At 38.2% G+C, this 22,260-nt stretch overlaps 1 protein-coding gene across 5 annotated transcripts in view; it reads right to left on the minus strand.

The window, feature by feature from the left end:
* MRE11 (MRE11 double strand break repair nuclease) overlaps nt 1-22,260 on the minus strand; it is a 78,076-nt gene that overhangs the window by 18,544 nt on the left and 37,272 nt on the right. For all 5 annotated transcript variants that reach the window (XR_013442522.1, XR_013442520.1, XR_013442521.1 and 2 more), the window contains 3 exons: nt 16,851-16,913; nt 7,621-7,840; nt 6,355-6,435 (listed from right to left, as the gene is read on the minus strand). Coding sequence is in view for 1 of the 5 variants with exons in the window: in XM_036074992.2 (XP_035930885.2) it covers nt 6,355-6,435; nt 7,621-7,840; nt 16,851-16,913 (364 nt within the window). In the remaining 4 variants the exon portion in view is untranslated. The remainder of the gene's footprint in view (nt 1-6,354; nt 6,436-7,620; nt 7,841-16,850; nt 16,914-22,260) is intronic.

Raw genomic sequence — 22,260 nt, forward strand, 5'->3', positions numbered from 1 at the left:
TTTCCCCTAAGACAACCCCCAAACTGAACAGCGCAAGAGGAGAAAAAAAAGACAGAGGCCTTGAAAAAGTCAAAAGCTCAAAGAAATCCACAAAGTCCAAAATTCTCATAGTCTGGAAACTAAGGAATTGTTCTATCCAGCCTAAATTTATGATTTGTTCATTTTTCCTATTCCAGGTCTATCCCCAGTCTTGTGATGTCTATCTGAGAGGAGAGATTAAGGGCAGAAGCAAAGTTCTTATCCACTCTACTCAATTACTAGGGCCTCACATCCTAACTCTACTCAAAAGGCTAAACAGGGCAACTGAATAAAAAAATCAGCCATCATGACTCTTAAAGAATATTTCTGCTCAATAATTATTCACTAATTGACTCCTCAAACTCTCAGATCCTGATGAGCCCTCCTAAAACAAACAAAAACAAACCAAACCCTCCTTTCTTTTTATCCCCAACAAATGTCAGTGAGAGAAATTAACTTTATCAGAAAAACAAGCACTGAGGTCTGTTAGGAAGGCAATACAGTATGGTGGTTGTAGAGTTAAACTCATTTTGACTGACTAGCTGGGTGACCAGAGCCAAGCTCCTTGGCTTTGTTAAGTCTCAATTTCCCCACCTATAAAATGATGTGGGAAACAAAGGCGAAAGAAAAATTACTAAGTTTCCTTACTCCCTACAGCCCATTGACAAGTCCTTGAAACAGGGAGAGTGACATTCCTCTAGGGACTCAGCTGCCTTGAAGTTGATACTTTGCTAAGGGCAAAGGGCAATCTTAGCTCAACCCCAGGATCCTGGAAGTCCACTTTAACATATAAAAAAAATTCCTTTGAAAACTTCCTTTATCTCTAACCCCCAAAATACATGTTGGCAATCATCCCCTAAGTATATGACCCACCGATATACATCTGAAGGGTCTCATGATGGACTTTTTACTAAACAGTAATAAATGACCTTTCCTAACAATAGCTAGCTAGCCCCCTCAGGATCCTGGAAACCTTGTTTCCAAAATACCTGGGAGGCTTACACTATCCTCAACCCCCTCCCAACTTGAAAGTATATAATGGGCCGCTCCTCATGACCTCTGTGCAGCTCCTTCTGCCCACGGGTCCTGTCCCTGTGCTTTAATAAAACCATCTTTTTGCATCAAAGACGTCTCAAGAATTCTTTCTTGGCCGTCGGCTTCAAACCCTAACGTCTTTCCTACATCATAAAATAGTGTTAATAATTCATGCAGAAAATTGCTGAAAAGATAAAAAGAGGTGGTTAATGGAAATAATTCTGCCACGTGCCTAGAAGTAGCAGGTATTCAAATAATGTAGCTAGCAGCAGTAGCCGTAGATGCGGCAGTGGCCGCCATGACGGTAAACCACGCGCAATCACAGAGCCTTCAGAGGGACTATTCACTTACTCACCACTCTCTGCAGACAGACTTCAAGGGAAAAATTTGGGCTGTCAACTATTATTTACAATTGCTGCTGACTGGAAATGTAATATCTATTGTTTCCAATAAAATTCCAGTACAATAATAAATCTCTACACTCCACAGGGCTTGATAATGGTAGAATTGTACCGTTATAGCTTTCTTCATACTTCCATTTACAATAGGGGTTTGGAAGTTTCAGTTTTAAAGGTGCTTTTGTCCCAATGTTACAGTAGCTATAGTTAGTACCCCATGGTTATTTTGTCAGAGACTTAACACCAAATCCAACCTAATAAAAATGTTTTACATGTATGTGTTAAAAAGTCTATTTCACTTTTCAAAAAAGTCCCAATGTTAGAGATAGTTCAACTGTAAACCATTTGACCAAATGAATTTAGATAAAAGACAAATTTAGACAAATATTTATAAAACATCCATTTTCATAAGTTTATCTTAAACACTGCCACTAATACTAATAGCAGCAATCATTTTTTGGATTCTTACTAAACCTGTGCTAAGTAATGTATACCCATAAGTTCAACTGACACTTGTAACTACTCTGTGGAGTCAGTACGACACTGCCAATTTTATAGCTAAGGATCTGAAGCTTATAGAATAGAAAGAAACAGTTTACACTTACTGGGGGCTTAATATGTGTATATACTATGCCAAATAGTCCACATGTATCTTCTCATCAATCCTCAAAATAACCCAATGAGATAAATGCAATTGTCAGCCCACTTATAGATGAGGACACTGAAGATGGAAAGCCCGAAAGGACACAGAACTAGTAAATCAAGGAGTCAGAATTCAAACCAATGGCTGACTTTAGAACCATGCTTTTAACCTTTATGCTATCCAATCTCTAAGTAACTTTTATTCAGCCATTCTCAAGTATTTAATAAGCATCTACTATAGCCAGGCACTACGGACACCATGATGAAATGATGAAAAAGAATGACTCCACCCCTGTTCTGCTGGTGCTTGCGGTGTAAGGGCGTGGAACCAGCCAGTGAAGAGCTGGCCGACCATACCAGGTCTGACTCCAAAGCCCAGGTTCTTAACCACACCATCTGCTGCAAAGGCACCACAATTAGATTTTTTCCTACACAAAATTCAGGAAATCCTAAGTTTCATATTAATTTGGCTTACTTTTTACAAATGAGTATTATTACTTGTAAAAAAAAAAGGGTTATTTGTGAACATTTTAAAGCGCTGAACTGGTCTCTTGTCTTCTCTATACAAACAGAAGCTTTATTGCACATTATCAATGGGTAACAGAAGAGGACTCATGAAAGAATGTCTGTGAAAGGTCTCACAGGCATAGCAGTTCTGAAAGGAGCTGAGGGCAGAAAGTGGAAAAAAAATGCTCACAAAAAACCCTATGAGATATAAAGTTCTAGATGCAAAGGAGGCAGCCACATGTGAGTTTTAAAGAAAGAAAGATAAAAAGCTCTGTATTTGTTTACTGTGGTCCAGGTTTTCAGGTAAACACTGCTGCTCAAAGCTACCCAAATTGCTTCATCAAACATATAAAAAAAAATTCTAGTGGCGCTGAGTTGATCACATAAAGAATTAACAGGCCAAAACAGAAGAAAAGCTCAAACTTAGAGAGGCAAGCAGAATCCTTTTCCCTGGGGACCTGCTGATCTGGACAAATGTTCATACTGTTTTGACAGTTCTGCAGAGACAGGGAAAGAGCTATCACAGGTCAAGGCCTGCTCAAAGTAAGGGACCTGATGCATTTCCTCCCTACCTTAAGCTGGGACCCCAGTGGTTAAGGAGAGAAGCAGATGTAAACAGGATTTTGCAAGTACATTATCAGCTGGTCAAACCTCAAGTCACAAGTTTAAATGTAGTTTTATGTGGCCTAAGATGTGTGGTGCCCCTAGAAGCCTGGAGAAACAAATATGAATCAACTCTGGGGCAACTTAACTTCATCCCTAATCTCAAATTATTCCTGCTGATCATTTCTTATGGACAACAGATAATGAAACATGCAAGGAAACAAGTCACCGTAAATGAGAACCAACAGAAACAGAAATCAGAAATGGACAATAAAAAGAGGCCAAAGACATTTAGATACTGGGTTATTAGACAAAGACTAATAGAACAAATATCCTTACTAGGCACACACAAAATTACAGAGAGGCTTAAAAACATCTGCAGGGAATTTTTAAAATCACACAGTGTATTTCAAAAGAACTAAGTGGAATTTCTACCCCCACCAAAAACAATGAAAATAAAAAATTCAAAGGACAGTTTTAAGAATAGATGGGCATGGGGGCCTGCTTGGCTCAGTCCGTAGAAAAAGCGACATCTGATCTTGGGGTCATGGGTTTGAACCCCATGTTGGGGTTAGAGTTTACTTAAAAAAAAACAACAGATGGGTGAATTAGAAGATCAATATAACACAGGAAGATAAAACAAGGGAAAATACAAGAGATTAATAGTGCCGGGAGGACAGAGTGATTCTTACATTTATTTAACTGAAGACTCTGAAGGGAGGAGAAAAAGAGCACAGAGGTATTATCTAAAGGGAAAGGATTTTCTAGGAGTGATGAAAGACACCAATTCACAGTTTCATGAAGCCCAATAAATCCTAAGCAGGATAAAAAAAGAATCTCATATCTAGATTCATCAGTGAAACTGCAGAACACCAAAGACAGCCAGCTGGAGGAAAAATAGACTACTTCCAAAAAAAAAAAAAAAGCAAGCTTAACTAATAGCTCATTTCTCAACAACAAAATGGAAGCCCAAAGACTCACTTTAAGTGATTAATTCTGCCCATTTGTGGCAAGGAAAGCTTCATATAAAATAGTTAAGCCAGGACGAAAAAAGGCAGTTTGGGTTAAGGTAAAGGCCTTTGTGTCAATGCTAACCAACTTCTGGTGACTTAACCTGGAAGTGTACATATTTTTTTTCACTTTGCTTTTCTATCTCCCTCTGTTTTTTCTTTTCTTTTTTTTTTTTATAACGAACATTTTGTAAAGGCCTACTACGTGCCAGAGTCTCTGCCTCTCATCTTCAGAACAACCCACTATGTACAGTCTATTATGGAAACAGACTTAGGAGTCTGAGTGACTTGTTAAAAGTCACCAGGCTTTTTTTCCATGTTGAACTCTGCCTAGATCCTTTCTATGGTGCCTATTTTTCCCCTTCTCTGCTTTTATCTTACTCCTGCCAAGAATGGAAGAGCACCTTTTTGGACATCATTTCCTAAAAGACAACATGCTTTTGAAGTCAAGATAAGAATCTTAGCTGGCTCTCCTCAAGTACTAAATAACCAGAGTAAAAATACAACAACAGAACTTTTCAAAAATTATTATTTTTTCAAGTAGGCTCCATGCCCAACATGGGGCTTGAACTCACAACCCCGAGATCAAGACTTGAGCTGGGATCAAGAGCCGGACGCTTAACCGGCTGAGCCACTCAGGTGCTCCCAGAACTCTTGATAAGAAGTTTCTTTAAGGGGCGCCTGGGTGGCTCAGTCGTTAAGCGTCTGCCTTCAGCTCGGGTCATGATCCCAGGGTCCTGGGATTGAGCCTCGCATTGGGCTCCCTGCTCAGCAGGAAGCCTGCTTCTCCCTCTGCCACTCCGCCTGCTTGTGATCCCTCTCTCGCTGTCTCTGTCAAATAAATAAAATATTTTTTAAAAATTATTAAAAATTTTTTTTTAAAAAGTTTCTTTAAGAGTCATTTATTGGATTTACGCAACTGATAAATTGTTGAACACTAAAACAACAACAACAAATAAGAGTCATTTATTGGATTTGATGTTTGTATCCTTCCTCCAATGTCAGTTGCCATCCAATAAATGTCCAAGACTTCCTCTGATGGTGTCACAATTCACTTCCTTCCGGGGTGGTTTCCTCTATCTTCACATTAATTCGATAGGTTATTCTGTATAATGCAAAGACCTCTCCACTGAGAACCAGTAGCTAGGTTTCTAATCTTATCTTGCTCTGGAAACTAGCAGTACAGTTGACCCTTGAATTCAGGGGTTAGGGGCACTGACCCCTGCAAAGTCCAAAAATTCCCATGTAACTTCTAACTCCCCCAAAACTTAACTACTAATAGCCTATTATTTATTGGAAGCCTTACTGACAACATAAACAGCTGATTAACACTTATTTTGTATGTTGTTTATATACTGTGTTCTTACAACAAAGTAAACTCAAGAAAAGAAAATGTTAAGAAAATCATATTTTTCATATGGAAGGGAAAATACATTTACAGTACTGTAATTTATTGGGGAAAAAACCCACTTATAAGTGGACCTGCACAGTTCAAACCCACTCTGTTCAAGGATCAACTACATAGTGGTTAACCACTGGTTCTGGAGTCTAGGGAATGTGGGATTAACCCAAGTTCTAAAAGTTACTAGCTGTGAGACCATGGGTAAACCGCCTATCTTTTCAAAGCCTCAGATCCCTTTTCTGTGAAACAGGGATAACATAAGTATCTAACCACAGAGCTTTGGGAAGCATGCACTTAACTCTTTCATAGACATTAGCTATTACGAGTATTATCTTAAATACAGATCAGACTTTCTTGTGTTAACCATAGAGCCGGAGAAAAGAAGCTTAAGAAAGTAAACACTATATTAAGAAGTGGTTCTTTCTTGATCATTGTTGACATATTGACCAACTGACTCATTTTTCTGCCTTCAGGGTCTCTCTATAAACAGGAAATAATCAAATCTGTCTAAAAGTAAGGGATTATAAAAAATACTTTTTAAGGTTCACCCTTTTCAGTAACTCTGATGAACGGCAAAGACCTTTTAAAGAATAATTTATCTTGTAATGCTAATAACCCTTTTGACCCCCCCAACAATGGCAACACAAACCAATGAGGTTTCCTAATGAGGATTTCCTAGGTCTTCCTATGTTGGGATTTATAAATAACTGCTAGAAAATCATTTGCAACCCATACTCACCATCTATAATAGACATGTTTCTAGGTGTTGACATAGTGGCCTTTGAACTTCTGCTTCGAGTGGAAGTCTCTAGACCAGGGCCTATGGTTAGAATAATGAGCAGTCACTATACAGTTGTATCAGCAGCCAAGGTTTTTTTTTAAGACAATGCCAAAATGAAATGTAAAAAAAGTTACATCAAAACATAGTTTGTGTATAAAAAGTCAAAGACATATATAACAAGAAATACATAGTCTAATCACTTTTCAAAAACTATACTTACACCACATTTGGTTCATACTCTTCCAATCAAAATTTAAGGAAACATTTTGTAAACATAAGGATAATGAAAATAAATTATCACTAGAAGATGAGGATCTCTTTCCCTGGAAATTTTTAACTTTTAAGTACTATTTTACCAGCTTAAAATTCCAATGGATAAATATTTAATAAAAACAATTTAAAAATATTCCTAGAAACGAAGTCATACAATGCATCAGGAAGTCACTGGATGGCCAATTTTCTATTATTTGGATTATTCAATGACAATAGTCCCACGTTAAATACAATGATGGCAATTAATGTTAATGACTGCTTTAAGAAATCAAATTGTTTTAGAGTAGTATTCTTTTTGAACAAATTTTATGAAGCCACTTTATAAAAATAAGGGCATTTGTATCTTATGACAGTAACAAAAATAAGGTTTATGACCTGGAGTTTCTTCCTGCTGCCAATGGTCATTAGACAGCCATTTTCCTTAGCAGCTCATATCTGCCCATTATTTTATAGGTGTGAGAGTAAATATGACATTAAATGTACCCAAAAGGTACTGTGTGAAGAGCGTAGTGAAGTTCTCAAAAAAATGTTAAGAGTCATTAAAACAGGGGCGCCTGGGTGGCTCAGTTGTTAAGCGTCTGCCTTCAGCTCAGGTCATGATTGGGATCGAGCGCTGCGTCAGGCTCCCTGCTCCACGGGAAGCCTGCTTCTTCCTCTCCCACTCCCCCTGCTTGCATTCCCTCTCTCACTGTCTCTCTCTCCCCCTGTCAAATAATAAATAAATAAATAACTTTAAAAAAAAAGTCATTAAAACATTATGTGCACATGGCCATTAAAATCTATTTAAGTAAACATACATGTCAGAACTATATTAAAGACTGGCTTTATGCGTTATAAACACAAAATTTTAGAAGATAGCAACACTTAATTCTGACGATAGGAATACGATCCTGTGTGTCCCGTTCAGCTGCCAAGTCTGAATGTGTGTGCAAACTGGTACCGAGTGCTAACCTCTTCCTCTCTGCGACCCCCCTCTCCAGGCTGAGTTCTGTCCTCTTCCTCCTCGGCGGCCTCTTCCTCGGCCTCCTCCTCTGCTGGCTGCTGCTGTGATGTCCTCATCAGAGTCCTCAGCCATCTGTTCTGCCAAATCTATACTCATAAGGTCCTCAGCACTAAAGCCAGAAGCAGAGTCCTCAGACTGAGATCTGAGGGCTCTGGCCCTTGTCATAGCCTGAGAGGGAAAGAGGAGAAAATACACATTAGTAGGTAATGCAGCATCCTAAGTCATTGATCTGGTCATTCAGATAACATGCACTATTGCCAAACTGTCTACACTATTATTTTTCACTAATCATGCTATAAAAATGCCAAGCAGGACAACTCCCCTCCCCTATCTGTCAAATTCAATTCCTACGATTTGTCAGATCAATCTGCCATAGTATCTGTAAAATGAGACCTTTTGAAAAGCTGTGCTGAGAACGATAAAATCCCACAGAATCAAAACTTTTAGAACTGGTAAGAATATGAGCAATCGCCCCTAATTCAACATCACCATTTGTAAGACTCATCATTTGAGCTACTCTGTACAATGGGCTCTTAGTAAGTGACAAGAAAAATGCTTACAAAAAATGTCTGTTATCTCTGGGTGATGAAATTTTAGGGTGCTCTTTTCTTCTTTATTCACAAATAGGATAAATTTTCTACAATATAGTTTTTCTAAAATATTACTCTGTAATCAGAAAATTATGAGCAATCATCTCTTAAAAAAATTAAGTAGAATTAAGAATAAAAAGATAAAAAGAGGGGCGCCTGGATGGTTCAGTTGGTTAAGGGTCCGACTCTTGATTTTGGCTCAGGTTGAGATCTCAGGGTCGTGAGATCAAGCCCTGCATCAGGCTCCACGCTTAGTCTGGAGTCTGCTTGTCCCTGTCTTTCTTTTTTTTTTTTTTTTTTTTAATTTTTTTATTGTTATGTTAATCCCCATACATTACATCATTAGTTTTAGATATAGTGTTCCATGATTCATTGTTTGTGCATAACACCCAGTGCTCCATGCAGAACGTGCCCTCCTCAATACCCATCACCAGGCTAACCCATCCTCCCAACCCCCTCCCCTCTAGAACCCTCAGTTTGTTTTTCAGAGTCCATCGTCTCTCATGGTTCTTCTCCCCCTCCGATTTCCCCCCCTTCATTCTTCCCCTCCTGCTACATGTCCCTGTCTTTCTGCTCCTCCCCCCACCTTGTGCTCTCAAATAAATAACTATACAAAATCTTTAAAAAAAAAAAAAAAAGATTAAAAGAATTAAGTAGAATATAACAATTGAAGGCCTGGGAAAGAATAAAAAGCTTAGGACCAAGAATATGCCACAAACTTTAATTTGATAAGAAACTGCCGAGAAAAGACAAGTTTGAGACTTAATGAAATATTTTAACTCTGAAATGAATACAGATTTTTTGATTAAAAATAAAATAAAAGCAATGTTGCCCTGAGCTCTTCCCTTAAACTAATCAAACTGTAGTAAGGAGAACAGAAATGAACATGATGAGAAAATAGCTCCAACTTCTAAACACAAAAGTTCTGAAGAGTTAATGGATATAATGAAGATCTGACCTAAGGAACAAGGTAGAAAAGAGTCTTAGGCAGTACAGAGCTCTCTAAAATTGATCTATATATCCAAAGGGACCATGACTATAGTCTCTCTTGCTTGGAATAAAAAATTCCAGGACTAAGAATAGGTGGGTAGAGCATTTCTGAGCTCTCTTGATACCATGAAGTAAAGAGAGGCAGGACTAAATGAGATGAGAAGAAAGCACGTAGGGTAGAAGTAGGAGTGAAGTGGGAGGTGGGAGATAATCCAGCTGTATGATGATGATTTCAGCTTAAAGGAAGTAACAGCAAAATCCCAGCATGAAGGGCTCAGCACGGCATTACCATGTAAAAAGAAAAAAACTTCAGGGAACATAACAAAAAAGAAAAAGAAAAAGGGACGCCTGGGTGGCTCAGTCGGTTAAGCATCTGCCTTCAGCTCAGGTCATGATCCCAGGGTCCTGGGATGGAGTCCCGCAACGGGCTCCTTGCCCAGCAGGGAGCCTGCTTCTCCCTCTGCCTGCCGCTCCCCCTGCGCGCGCGCACTCTCTCTCTGACAATAAAATCTTTAAAAAAAAAAAAATACAAAGAAAAAATCGCAGAAAGATTTCAACTCATTTTTCTTGTCCCAGATGAAGTATGGTCAATCCTCATTATTCCCAGATTCTATATCTGCAAATCACCTACTTGCCAAAATTTATCTGTAAACCCCAGAACAATATTCCTGATACTTTTGCAGTCATCTGTGGACCAGTGCAGTGGTAAAAATTCCGAGTCTCTTTTTTTTTTTTTTTCAGATTTTACTTATTTATTTATTTGACACACAGAGAGAGAGAGGGAGAGCACAAGCAGGGGGAGTGACAGAGGGAGAAGCAGGCTCCCCGCTAAGCAGGGAGTCTGATGCAGGACTTGATCCCAGGACCCTGGGATCGTGACCTGAGCCGAAGGCAGATGCTTAACCATCTGAGCCACCCAGGCACCCAAAAATTCCGAGTCTCCTGACACACACATTCCCAGATGAAGATGAAGAACGGAACACTCAGCCTTTCTGTTTCAGCTCTCACACTTTAAACAAGTGTCCTTTCTGTGGCATATTTAGTGCCATGTTTTTCACATTTTTGTGTGTTTAGTCAGTGATTCAGTGTAGCTGAAGTGCTGTCCAGTACTCCCAAGTGCAAGAAGGCTGTGATATGCCTTACAGATGAAATAGGTGTGTGAGATAAGCTTCATTCAGGCAAGATTATAGGGTTGCTAGCTCTAAGTTCAATGTTAATGACTCAACAATACATATTAAAGCAGAAATACACATGAAAAAGGTTATGTACTGCTCAGGGGATAAAAATGCTGTAACCAGTAGTTGGCAGGAACCCAACCCTGTTATTTCCCCTAGGAGCAATACGGTTCAGTATTCACTAGGTTAGTGTTTGCAGTGACATAGAACATAAAGAAATAACAAGAACCAGCTGTACTTTTTAAAAAGTACACTTAAAGGGAAAAAGGAGACTTAAATTACAAATTAATAAAACAGATCTAATTGATGTATGTTGAACTCTATACTCTGAAAATAAATATAGACTTTTCAAGACCTCATGAAATGTTTAACTAATACATCATGGGGTGCTAAGAAAAATATCAATTAAGTTCTAAATAATAAAGGGTATTATACAGTCTAATTGCCATGAATAAAATTAGTAATTAATGATAATTAAAAAAAACACCTGCCTCCAACCCACAAAACTAAAATTGCAGAAATCTAGAAAATAATAAAAATATTGTATACTGGAATATACAAAACAAAGCAGTGTTTATAAAGAGAGCCTACAGCCTGTTAAAAAAGAATGAATGAAAATAAGTAGATTTGATATTCCATAACAAGGGACAAGTAAAGTCCATCCAAAAGGAATTGTGAGAAATCAATAAAGATACAATCATAAACAAATTTTAAGCAAAAATCCATTCAAATTAGTAAATTTAAGAACTGATCCTCTGGGACGAAGTCACATTGATAAAAATCACTAACTTAATAAAAAGGAAGAAAAAACAAGTATACACCATTAAAAATCAGAATGGAGGGGAAAAAAGATTGAGGGGAAATTAAAAGAATCCTGACAAAATACTCTTCAATTCTAAGTAATTTGGAAAATAAATGACCTAAACGGATCCAACAAGAGACACATAGTCTCAACAGACTAATAATAATATCAAAGAATAATGGGAGAAATTTGTTAAAGGAACAACACCCCTGGAAAAGGAACCACAACCACAAAGTTTCACAGGTATTCTATCAAATCTTCAAAGAACAGATAATTCCACTGCTCTTTCCATAGTCCCAGAGCATAAAGAAAGCAAGCTTCCAATTTCTTTGTACAAAGCCAGCATAACATGGTACTGAAAAACTGACAAAGGACCGCATGCACAAAAAGATTACAGGATCTCACTTATGAATATTAAAGCAAACAAAGAGAATCCAGGAACATATGGAAAAACCAGGATACCCATTACCAGAAGGTTCACAAAGTAGTAACAAGGATGGGGCAATAACAGAATATGTTTTAATATAATTCAATTTATTGCCGAATTAATAGAATGGAGGAAAAATCCCACACGTTTATCTCCACAGATGTCAAAAAGGCACTTAGTTCATCACCCATTCTGGATTTGAACAAACCCCAAAACCCTTCTTTTACACGACAAATACCCTAAAATATGCTACCCCCCACACGCACATAGTGTGTGTGCACATTCTCCTGTGAGTGCTCTTACAGAGAGACCAATGTCCTAGGCACAAAAACCAAATCAAACAAAAATTTCTGGGCAAAGAACATGACCAGGTGTTTCACGTAAATACAAATGGTTTATAAACATAAAAATCGCTGAGTCACGAGCAACAAAAGTAATACGGGTTAAAAACAATAGTAAGAAACAATCTCCTCAGCCCTCGGATTTGTAGAGATCAAAAGATGTCATAATACATCAGGATGACAAGGATGTGGAGAAATAAGCACCCCCAAATACTGGTTAGAATGCAAACTGGTGTCACATCTCTGGAATGATATGGCAGTTATCTAGCAAAAATTTAAGATGCATGTGCCCTTTTATGATTCTTTCTTGGAATGAATTACCCACCAACATTTCCAAATTTTATACCTTCCCTTTGTCTAAATACCATACCTTCATTTTATCATTTAACATTACACTCAAATATTTTAACTCCACTTTTCTGTGCAACAGGCTCTGGAGTGTACAGATATATAGGAAGTATGTTACTTCTAAGAATTAGCAGTGGGATTCTAATTGGCCTCAGGAGTGTAGGTCCACAGCCATCCTAAGTGCAGGGTCAGGGCCACTGGTAGGACAATGTTTCCATATGCTTTTTTGTGAGATTCGAAAACCTATCCTGGTAGTACACCTTTTTTTAAAAAATTGTGACAAAATATATATACCATTAAATAGAGCATCTTACAATTGTGTACAATTCAGTGGCATTAAAAACACATTCACACTGTTGTACAACATCACCATCATCCACCTCCAGACCTTTCTCGTCATTTCAAACTGACACTCCATACCTGTTAAAAAACAACTCCCCATTCCCTAACCACCCCCTTCCCCTCATTACCACTATTCTACTTTCTGTCCGTATGAATTTGACTACTCTAGGGATCTCATTTAAGTGGAATCATGTAATACTCATCCTTTCACCTGTCTTACTTCGCTTAGTATAATGTTTTCAAGGTTCATCCATATTATAGCATTACTGGAACTTCATTCCTTTTAAGGCTAAGCAAAAGTCCATCATCACACATACGCACCACATTTTGTTTATCTGTACATCTTTTGATGGCCATTTGAATTGCTACCACCTTTTGGCTACTGTGAATGCTATAAGCATGGGTGTACAAATATCTGAGTCCTTGCTCTCAATTCCTTGGGGTAAATACCTAGAAGTGCAGTTGCTAGGTCACACAATTCTATTTTTAATTCTTTGAGAAATCATACTATTTTCCACAGAAGCTTTTATATTCCCACCAGCAATGCATGAGGCTTGCAATTTCTCCTTATTCGTGGCAACACTATTTTCTTTTTTGTAATAGTCATCTTAATAAATGTGAAGTGGCTTTGTGGTTTAGATTTTCATTTCACTAGTGATGTTGAGCATCTTCTCATGTGCTTATTAGTCACCTGTTTATCTTCTTTGTAGAAATGTCTATTCAAGTCCTTCAACCACTTTTTGCTGTGACTTGAGTTTTACAAATTCTTTGTATGTTCTGAATATTAATCACTTACCAAATACATGATTTGCAAATATCTTCTCCCATCCTACGGGATGCCTTTTCGCTTTGTTGATAGTGCTTGGTATTACAGTTTGAAAGAGGGTATCAATGCTGCCTCAAATCCAGGCAGAACACAGGAAACCAGAGGCTGGGTAAACTACAGACTATGGGTCAGACCAAGAATAGATTTTTCATTTTTAAAGGATTTAAAAAAAAAAAGCAAACAAAAAAAAACCCAACCACATACACAGAGAAGAAAACGTGACAAAGACCACATATGGCCTGCAAAGCCCAAAACATTTCCTGTTTGGCCTTTTATTTAAATGTGAACTTATAGTTAAAGAAAATACTTAGAGCTTTTCAATGTGAACAAGAGGTTTTAAAGCCTCTTGGAATGACTAATGCTTTTGTCTGTTTAAATAATTTAAACATGGTACTAGGATTCATGTTCTGAGCTAAATGATTCTACACGGTTGGGAGTTACAGCTCAGGAAAGTCTCAAATTCCATTACAAGTCCTAAATAGTATGCTAAGACCATTTATAACATCCTATGGCAAGCTGACAAATTACCTAGGAAACCCCAATTACCTGCTAAAGTCTTAAAATATAGCTGAAAAATCTAAACCCAAAAGTGCTTTCTTCTGTAAAACTCCCAAATGCAATTTGTCAGGTCCTCTATTACCTTCCTTTTATAAAATATTCACTCTAATTCTTTAAAAGACTAATGAAAAACAGTTTAGGGGCTCCAAACACAAAGAGCATGCAAAGAAATGTTTCTGTAATCTGTTAAATTGAAATGGTTAGTTAAGTTTAAATGATCCAAGAACCAGGAGTCATTTCTTTCTTCTAGTATTCATTCTTGCTATTTGGCAAACTCTTTTGTACTTTAAGGGTGCTCTGTAAGATGAATACAAATATAAATGTGGTAAGGGATCCCTAATCTCTAGCTTCCTCCTCTTAGCTCCCCCAAACCATCTTTAAGTAGTACGGCAGAGCTCCATCTATGCTTCTGAGGGACAGTGATTTTTGATGTTCTGCACATCAAAAACTTTCAGAAATTTCACATTTTTAGCCATTCATTGGCCATGCATTATGTTAAAGTTATAATACAAAGTTCTGGACATGGTATGGTAGAAAAGTCTAGACTTGAAGGTAGAAATAGGTTCAAATTCCACCCCACCGTGTAACCTTTACTATGCTCTCAGTGTCATTTGTAAAATGGAAACTGAAATTGTGTACATGACACATCTAGAAAAAAATCAGTAAATGAAAATTTAATGAATACCATTTGCCCTTTCCCCTTTAAAACAGTAATGAATAAAACCAAATAGGTAACGCGTTCTGCTTTTTCCACTACATTGATGTAGGGGAATGACTCTGACATCGGGAATGCTGACTGTGAAATTCAGTGATGGTGAGAGCTTTTAGTTCTATGATCAAGTACTGAAGGCTATTCACGAAAGGGAGGAAGGAGGTAGGGAAAAAACTGTAGCCGGTACTGGCACTACCGCTGGTAATGTTAGTTAATGTTGCAAAGTTCCCCATATTACATGATGGAGACAGTGTAAGTTGTACAAAGGGAAGAAACCTGACACAAAACTAGACACTGAGAAGATTATCCTCGCATATCCTCTCTAAAGAAAGGTTATTAACTGAGTTACTATACTGCTATTCCTACATATTCTAATGAACTGGGACATAATTGGGGGGGGTGACTTCCCCACAGTAAGCACAGGGCATCAAACTTTTGTAATAAGACAGAGAAAAGAAAAAAATAACACCCAAAATGCTACGTTCCTATTCCTTAACATTCCAGGTAAGGCGCATTATTGGATCAGCCTAAAATCCTAAGTAGCCTGTACGGTTTGACAGACGATGAAGTAAATCAGATACAGACTTGGAAATTTTATTTAAAAAAGAGAAAAAAAGTCTATCTCATGGCCTTTAGAGATGGTACCAAAGAATTTTATTTTTATTTTTTAAAGACTTTATTATTTGACAGAGAAAGTGAGCACAAGCAGGGCGAGCAGCAGGCAGAGGGAGAGGGAAAAGCAGACTTCCCGCTGAGCAGGGAGCCGGACATGGGACTTGATCCCAGGACACTGAGATCATGACCTGAGCTGGAGGCAGACCGTTAACCATCGGAGCCACCCAGGTGTCCCAGTACCGAAGAATTATTTGATAACTGACTTTTCCTCTGTCAGGATCTAAAACTGCTTCACATTAAAGGCTGTGGTATTACCTAGTAGTCATCAGTAGATCAACCACTAAACAGGGATTCCTTTGGAAGAGAGTTCAGAGGAAAAAGGAGTAAATTGAGTGTCCCAGGTACTGACTTTTACCTAAGGAGTGTGCTTAAAACAAGGCAAAAAATATTTAAAGGGTGGGAGTGGGGGGGGGGGGGAGAAGGGTGTCTTATTCTTTTTTTCTTGCAGCAGAGAAAATAGTAGAAGATATAAAAGTTAATTTAAGAGATGTGTCGAGTGCTCCGGCTCTTTCCAATTCACCGCCTATCAGGAGCAGTTCTGAAATACTTAGGAAAATGACAATGGACTAGCAGGACTGTTTTATTAATTCAGCAAAGGTCATGCTAAGGTTTAAACATTTTCTTTCTACATATATCTGCCTCACCTACTAAACCAAGAGTCTCTGCTGGACACGAACCACACATTTTCCATATCTGTATTGCTAATGCAAAATAGAATGGCTAGGTTGTAACAGATACGAATGAAAGCAATCAAGATAATCTCAACAATAAGTTAGTTATCTGATAACCTTTACATACTAGATAGCAATAATGAAACACCAAGGACAATCAGAAAATAGAAAAATCTATCTTCAACCGTGAATTCACCAAGTACCAGATAGAGGCCCGAAGTTTCAGTAAATGGTCGCTAACCAGAAGTTCCTAAACTGCGAAGAGACCGAGAAAGACAGCATTGATGGTGATCAAGCCCATTTCAACATTTTAGAAAGCCCAGTGGACTCTGTATATTTATCTATGGTAATACTGCTAGCAAAACACAAGTTTCTTCCTTTTTGCCCAAAATAGTATCAGCTCAGTAGGGTAAGATTTCATCTTATGCTAATAAGATGCTCTGATAGCAATTATGTATTATTTTGATTACTAAGGGCTCTTGTTGTATATGCTCCTCCCCAGCCCCCCCACACAATTAAATAAGTTTCCAACAAGAGCAAAAGGATAAAAAAGGAATACTGGCAAGCCGAATATTGGCAGGCTGCACTGGTATAAATCTCCTCAGCCAATCCCTGCTCAGTCCTATCTGCCAAAGTAAGGTCCACTATTCTAAACAAACCTACTAGTCATTCTAGCTCAACAAACTGACACAGAAGCATAGTAATTTACACGAGAAATTACCTCTCGAACTTCATCATCTTCTTCATTAGTGTTTTTTTGTCTGCTTTCTCTGAAACGGCGTACCTGTGTTAAAACAGTAAATCAAAAATGTTGCTTAGTCCTATCACGGAAATATAAAACAATGGGCTATAACTGATTAAGAAATGCTTTCCATTACAACATAAAACTTGGGAATTTTTTGTTTCAAATTTTTATTTAAATTCTAGTTAGTTACATCGAAAACTAATGATGTAATGTATGGTGATTAACATAACAATAAAAAATTTAAAAAATAATGAAAAAAATTCTAGTTAGTTAACATATAGTGTAATATTGGTTTCAGGAGTAGAATTTAGTGATTCATCACTTACATATAATACCTAGTGCTCATCGTAACAAGTGCCCTCCTTAACACCCATCACCATCTAGCCCATCCCCCACCTACCTCCCCCATCAACCCTCAGTTTGTTCTCTATCGTTAAGAGTCTCTTATGGTTTCTCTCTCTCTCTGCCTCCCATATGTTCATGTGTTTTGTTTCTTAAATTCCACATGAGTGAAAGCCTATAGTATTTGTCTTCCTCTGACTTACTTCACTTAGTATAATACACTCTGGCTCTATCCATGTTGCTGCAAATGGCAAGATTTCACTCTCTTTGATGGCTGAGTAATATTCCATCATATATATATATAAAAGAAGATATGATATCTTCTTAATCCATTCATCAGTCGATGGACATTTGGGCTCTTTCCATAGTCTGGCTATTGTTAATAATGCTGCCATAAACATCAGGGTGCATGTGCCCCTTCAAATCCATATTTTTGTATCCTTCGGGTAAATACCTAGTCGTGCAAAACTGCTGGGTCGTAGGGTAGTTCTATTTTTAACTTTTTGAGGAACCTTCATACTGTTTTCAAGAGTACACCAAAAACTTGGAAATTTAAGTACAGTTTCGTTGATTGATTAAAGAAATCATACTTGCCTAGTGACTTACATTAAAATGTCAGAACTGTACTCTAAAAATATATATATATTGGCCCTAAGCAAAACTGTATTACCAGTTGCCAAAATGTTCCATGTCACTGAAAAATGGGTCTATTAGACTGCAAAAGAAAAAAACTCTGATACCTATGAGTGTCATACTTTAGTAAAATAGTTAAAAACAAAAATCTTTTCTTTCAGAGGCTTGAAATATTTATTACATGGCTCATATCATTCTTAGATGTTAGGCTATAAGACATCCAGGAGGCTCTCTAAAAATAGTATCTGGGGACACCTGGGTGGCTCTGTAGGTTAAGCACCCAACTCTTAATTTTAGCTCACGTCATGATCTCAGGGTCCTGAGATGGAGCCCACATAGGGCTCTGCACTCAGTGGGGAGTCTGCTGGAGATTCTCTCTGCCCCTCCCCCTGCTCATGTGTGCACTCTCTTTAAAATAAATAAATAAATCTTTAAAAAAATAGTATCTGAAGTGGGTGGGACTCTGAAAATCATTTTATCAAGTCAACTACTAAATGTTTACTGTTTGCTAATAATGGATGGTCCTGGAACCAAAAGGGAAACTAGAGATTGTTTTTTTTTAAATTCCTGCCCAACAGGCTCTTATAGTATAGTTATGTAATTAGGGAAAACCTCTATTTGTTTAGTAATTGATTTAGCACCTCTTTACTGAGCACCCATTATGTGCCAAGCACTATTGTAGGAACTGAGAATCCAACAATGAACAAAATAGTTACAAATTCTGCCCCCATGGAGTTTAGGATTGTGTGCCTGTGTATGTAGCCAATAAACAAAAACAAAATAAGAAGTTATATTGTGTTTTAGAAGTTGGGTCAGACTGAGTTAATTTACAGCTAGACTAAGAACGCTCTGTCATCTCTGGGGAGCCATTTATTTACTGATGTTTATTTACTGATGGTTTTCAACCTGCATAAGCAGTTGGAAGCATGGCTTGATTATGAGACCAGAGGGGCATAAAAGATTCCCTGGGAACTTCTGCACAAATATTGGTGTGTTCAATCCAGGGACCACTCTGTGCAAATGAGGACATGAGAGCTTATGTCTGGCTTCTCACAGTTCTCTAATGCCTGCCCATACTCTTTTCCTTGATGCACCATATCTTTTGCCTTTAAATAAAAACCTTAAATGAGTATGCTCAGTGGAGTCTTGAGTTGTTCAATGTTCAAATATCTGAACCCGTGAACGCTTTGCAAAAGACAGTAAGTATACAGAGAGAAATAAAGCAGGAAGAGGGTGAGGAATACTGACGAGAGGTCACATCTGAATGGAATGATCATGCAAGGCCGCAATGAGAAGGTAATTTATGAGCAAAGGGAATCAATCTTGGGTAACAAGGAGAGAACATTCTAATCAAAGGAAAAAGTGTACATAAAGGCACTGGGAGAGGGGTGCCTGAGTGGCTGAGCTGGTTAAGTGTCCGACTCTTGGTTTCAGCTCAGGGTGGTGAGATCGAGCCCCACGCTGGGCTCCATGCTCAGCTCAGAGTCTGCTTGAGATTCTTTTTCCTTCTCTTTTTCTCCTTTTGGCCCTCCCTTGCTATAAATAAATAAATAAATAAATAAATAAATAAAATCTTTTTAAAAAGGTACTGGGGCAGAATGCATGGTATGTTTAAGAAATAGCAAGGAGGTTGCTGTGGCTCAAGATGATATGAGGGTAAGAAAGTAACAAAAAGCTAGACTGAATAGGGCCTTGTAAAAAAAACTGTAAGGACTCTTTTTTTAAGGCAGGAGTGACTTGATCTGAAATATGTTAGTATCACTGACAGCTGAACTGAGGACAGAATGGGGGGGTGGAGGAGGGGTACAGGCAGAAAAAGAGAGATGCGTTTGGAGGCTATTAGAATACTCTAAGTGAGAAATGGCAATGCGATGGACCTCTGGTAGTGATGAAGACTAGAGAAGCAGTCAGATTCTATATATATTCTGAAGTAATGCCAAGGACTTCTAGACAGTTAGGATCCAGGTGACATAAAGAGAACCACCACACAGAGCAAAGGCTGAAAATCAGCAATTCAGACTGGGAATGTTAGTAGTTTGAGGTGTCCATTAAACATCCAAGTAGAAATGTCTAGCAGGCCGCTGACTGCAGAAATCTTGAGCTGAGAGAGCTCTGGACTAGACTTGAAAATCACCACAAAACAGACAGAATTTAAATCCAGGCAGCTGGATGAGATTACAAAGGGAATATGTAGCTGAAGAAGAGCTCCAAGGAGTGAGTTCTGGGGACTCCCAATTTAAGAGACAGGAGAGATGCAATAAACAAGAAAAACTGAGAATATGCACCATGAGCCAGGAAGAAAAGCAGAAGAGGGTGGGGTCCTAAAGCCAAAGAGAAAAAGATTTCAAGAAGAGTTCAAGGAAGATTTAAGATGAACTGACAGTGGATTTAGCAATGGTGGTCACTGGTGACTTCAATGTGAGCACCTTCACTGGAATGATGGATCAAAACCCCCAGATGATGGGTGTAAGGGAAAAGTGAGGGAGAAAAATCAGGGCAGCAAATATAGAAAACTCTGAAGCAATTCTGCTATAAAAGAGAAACAAAGAAGATGAGTAGTAGCTAAAGGGAAATGGAAGTGAAGAGGGCTTTTTTTGTTGTTGTTTAAGCTAAAAGAAATGACAGTATGTTTGTTATGATTTGGTAGAAGGGATAAAAATTATTTTTTAAAATGGCATAGTATGTAATAGTGCTCTAGGTGGTATATACCATTCCAAAAGTGCTAAGTCATTTGCAGAAATGAGTCAGAGTAAAAATACTGACTAGGTACCATGTGCTGCCGGTGTTCTGGGACTTCACATGTATTCTTTGGATCCTCACAACAATCTTGAAGGAGTTTCTATTATTATCCCCCATTTTACAGATGAGGAAACAGAGGTGGAGAGAGATTAAGAAACTCACTGGTAGTTACACAGGTAGTAAGGGTTTTGATTTTGAACACAGGTGGTTTGGTCCAGAGTCCAGGCTCTTAGCTACATCCCCCCATCCCTTATGCACCCTCTCAGGAGTCCCGACAACTCTCCAGGTGGGGATGCTGAAGTTATTTGCTTTTGTGTTTATCTGTGTTTTTTTTTTTTAATTTAAGAGTAGTTTTAGGTTCACAAAAAAACTGAGAAGGAGGTACTGAGATTTCATATGCCCCTCAGCCCCATACATACATAGACTCCCCTATTATCAACCTCCCTCCAGCAGAATTGGTACATTTGTTATAACTGATGAACCTACATTGCCACATCATAATCACCCAAAGTTCAAGTCTACTGTTGTTGTTTTTAAGATTTTATTTTTAAGTAATCTCTACACCTACCATGGGGTTCAAACTTACAACCCCGAGATCAAGAGTTGCATGCTCCAGTGATGGGGCCAGCCAGGTGCCCCCAAAGTCTAGTTTATATTTTGTTCACTCTTGGTGAGCTAGGAGTCTGGAAAAAGGTATAATGACATGTATCCACCTAAATTATAGTATCATACAGAGCAGTTTCACTGCCCTAAAAATCCTCTGTGCACCTATTCATCCCTTTCCTTGCTCCTCACTAAACCCCTACAACCTCTGATCTTCTTACTGTCTCTATAGTTTTGCTTTTTTCCAGAATGTTGTATAGTTGAAATCATACAGTCTTTTTCAGATTGGTTTTTTTCACTTAGTAATATGCATTTAAGTTTCCTCCATGACTCTTCACGGACTGACAGTTCCTTTCTTCTTGGCCTAAATAATATTCCCTTGTCTGGATGTTTCACAATTTACTTACCCATTCACCTACCGAAGGACATCTTGGTTGCTTTCAAGTTTTGGCAATTATGAATAAACCTGCTATATAAACCTGTGTGCAGGTTTTTATGTGAACATAAGCTTTTCAACATCTTTAGGTAGACAACCAAGGAGCACAACTGCTGAATCATATGGTAAGAGTATATTAAGTTGTTTGGGAAACTGCCAAACTGCCTTCCAAAGTGACTGTACCATTTTGCATTTCCACCAGCAATGCGTGAGCTTTCCTGTTGTCCACATCCTCACCAGCATTTGGTGTTGTGTCAGTATTCCAGATTTTGGCCGTTCTGATAGGTTCATAGTGGCATATTTCATTGTTAATCTGGATTCCCTGATGACATAATATAGAGCATGTTTTCATATGCTTACCTGCCATTTGTAAATCTTTGGTGAAATATCTATTAAGGTCTTTGGTCTGTTTTTACATCAGGTTGCCTGTTTTTTATTGCTGAATCTTGTTTTGTTTTGTTTTTTAAAGATTTTATTTATTTGAGAGAGAGATAGAGAGAGGAAGGAGGAGCAGAGGGAGAGGGACAAGCAGACTCTGTGCTGAGCACGGAGAGTGACGCAGGGTTCGAGCAGAAACCAAGAACCGGACGCTTAACCAAATGAGCCACCCAGGCGCCGCTTATTGCTAAGTTT

This window comes from Halichoerus grypus, chromosome 11 (assembly GCF_964656455.1).
Source record: "Halichoerus grypus chromosome 11, mHalGry1.hap1.1, whole genome shotgun sequence".
Classification (NCBI taxonomy): Eukaryota; Metazoa; Chordata; class Mammalia; order Carnivora; family Phocidae; genus Halichoerus; species Halichoerus grypus.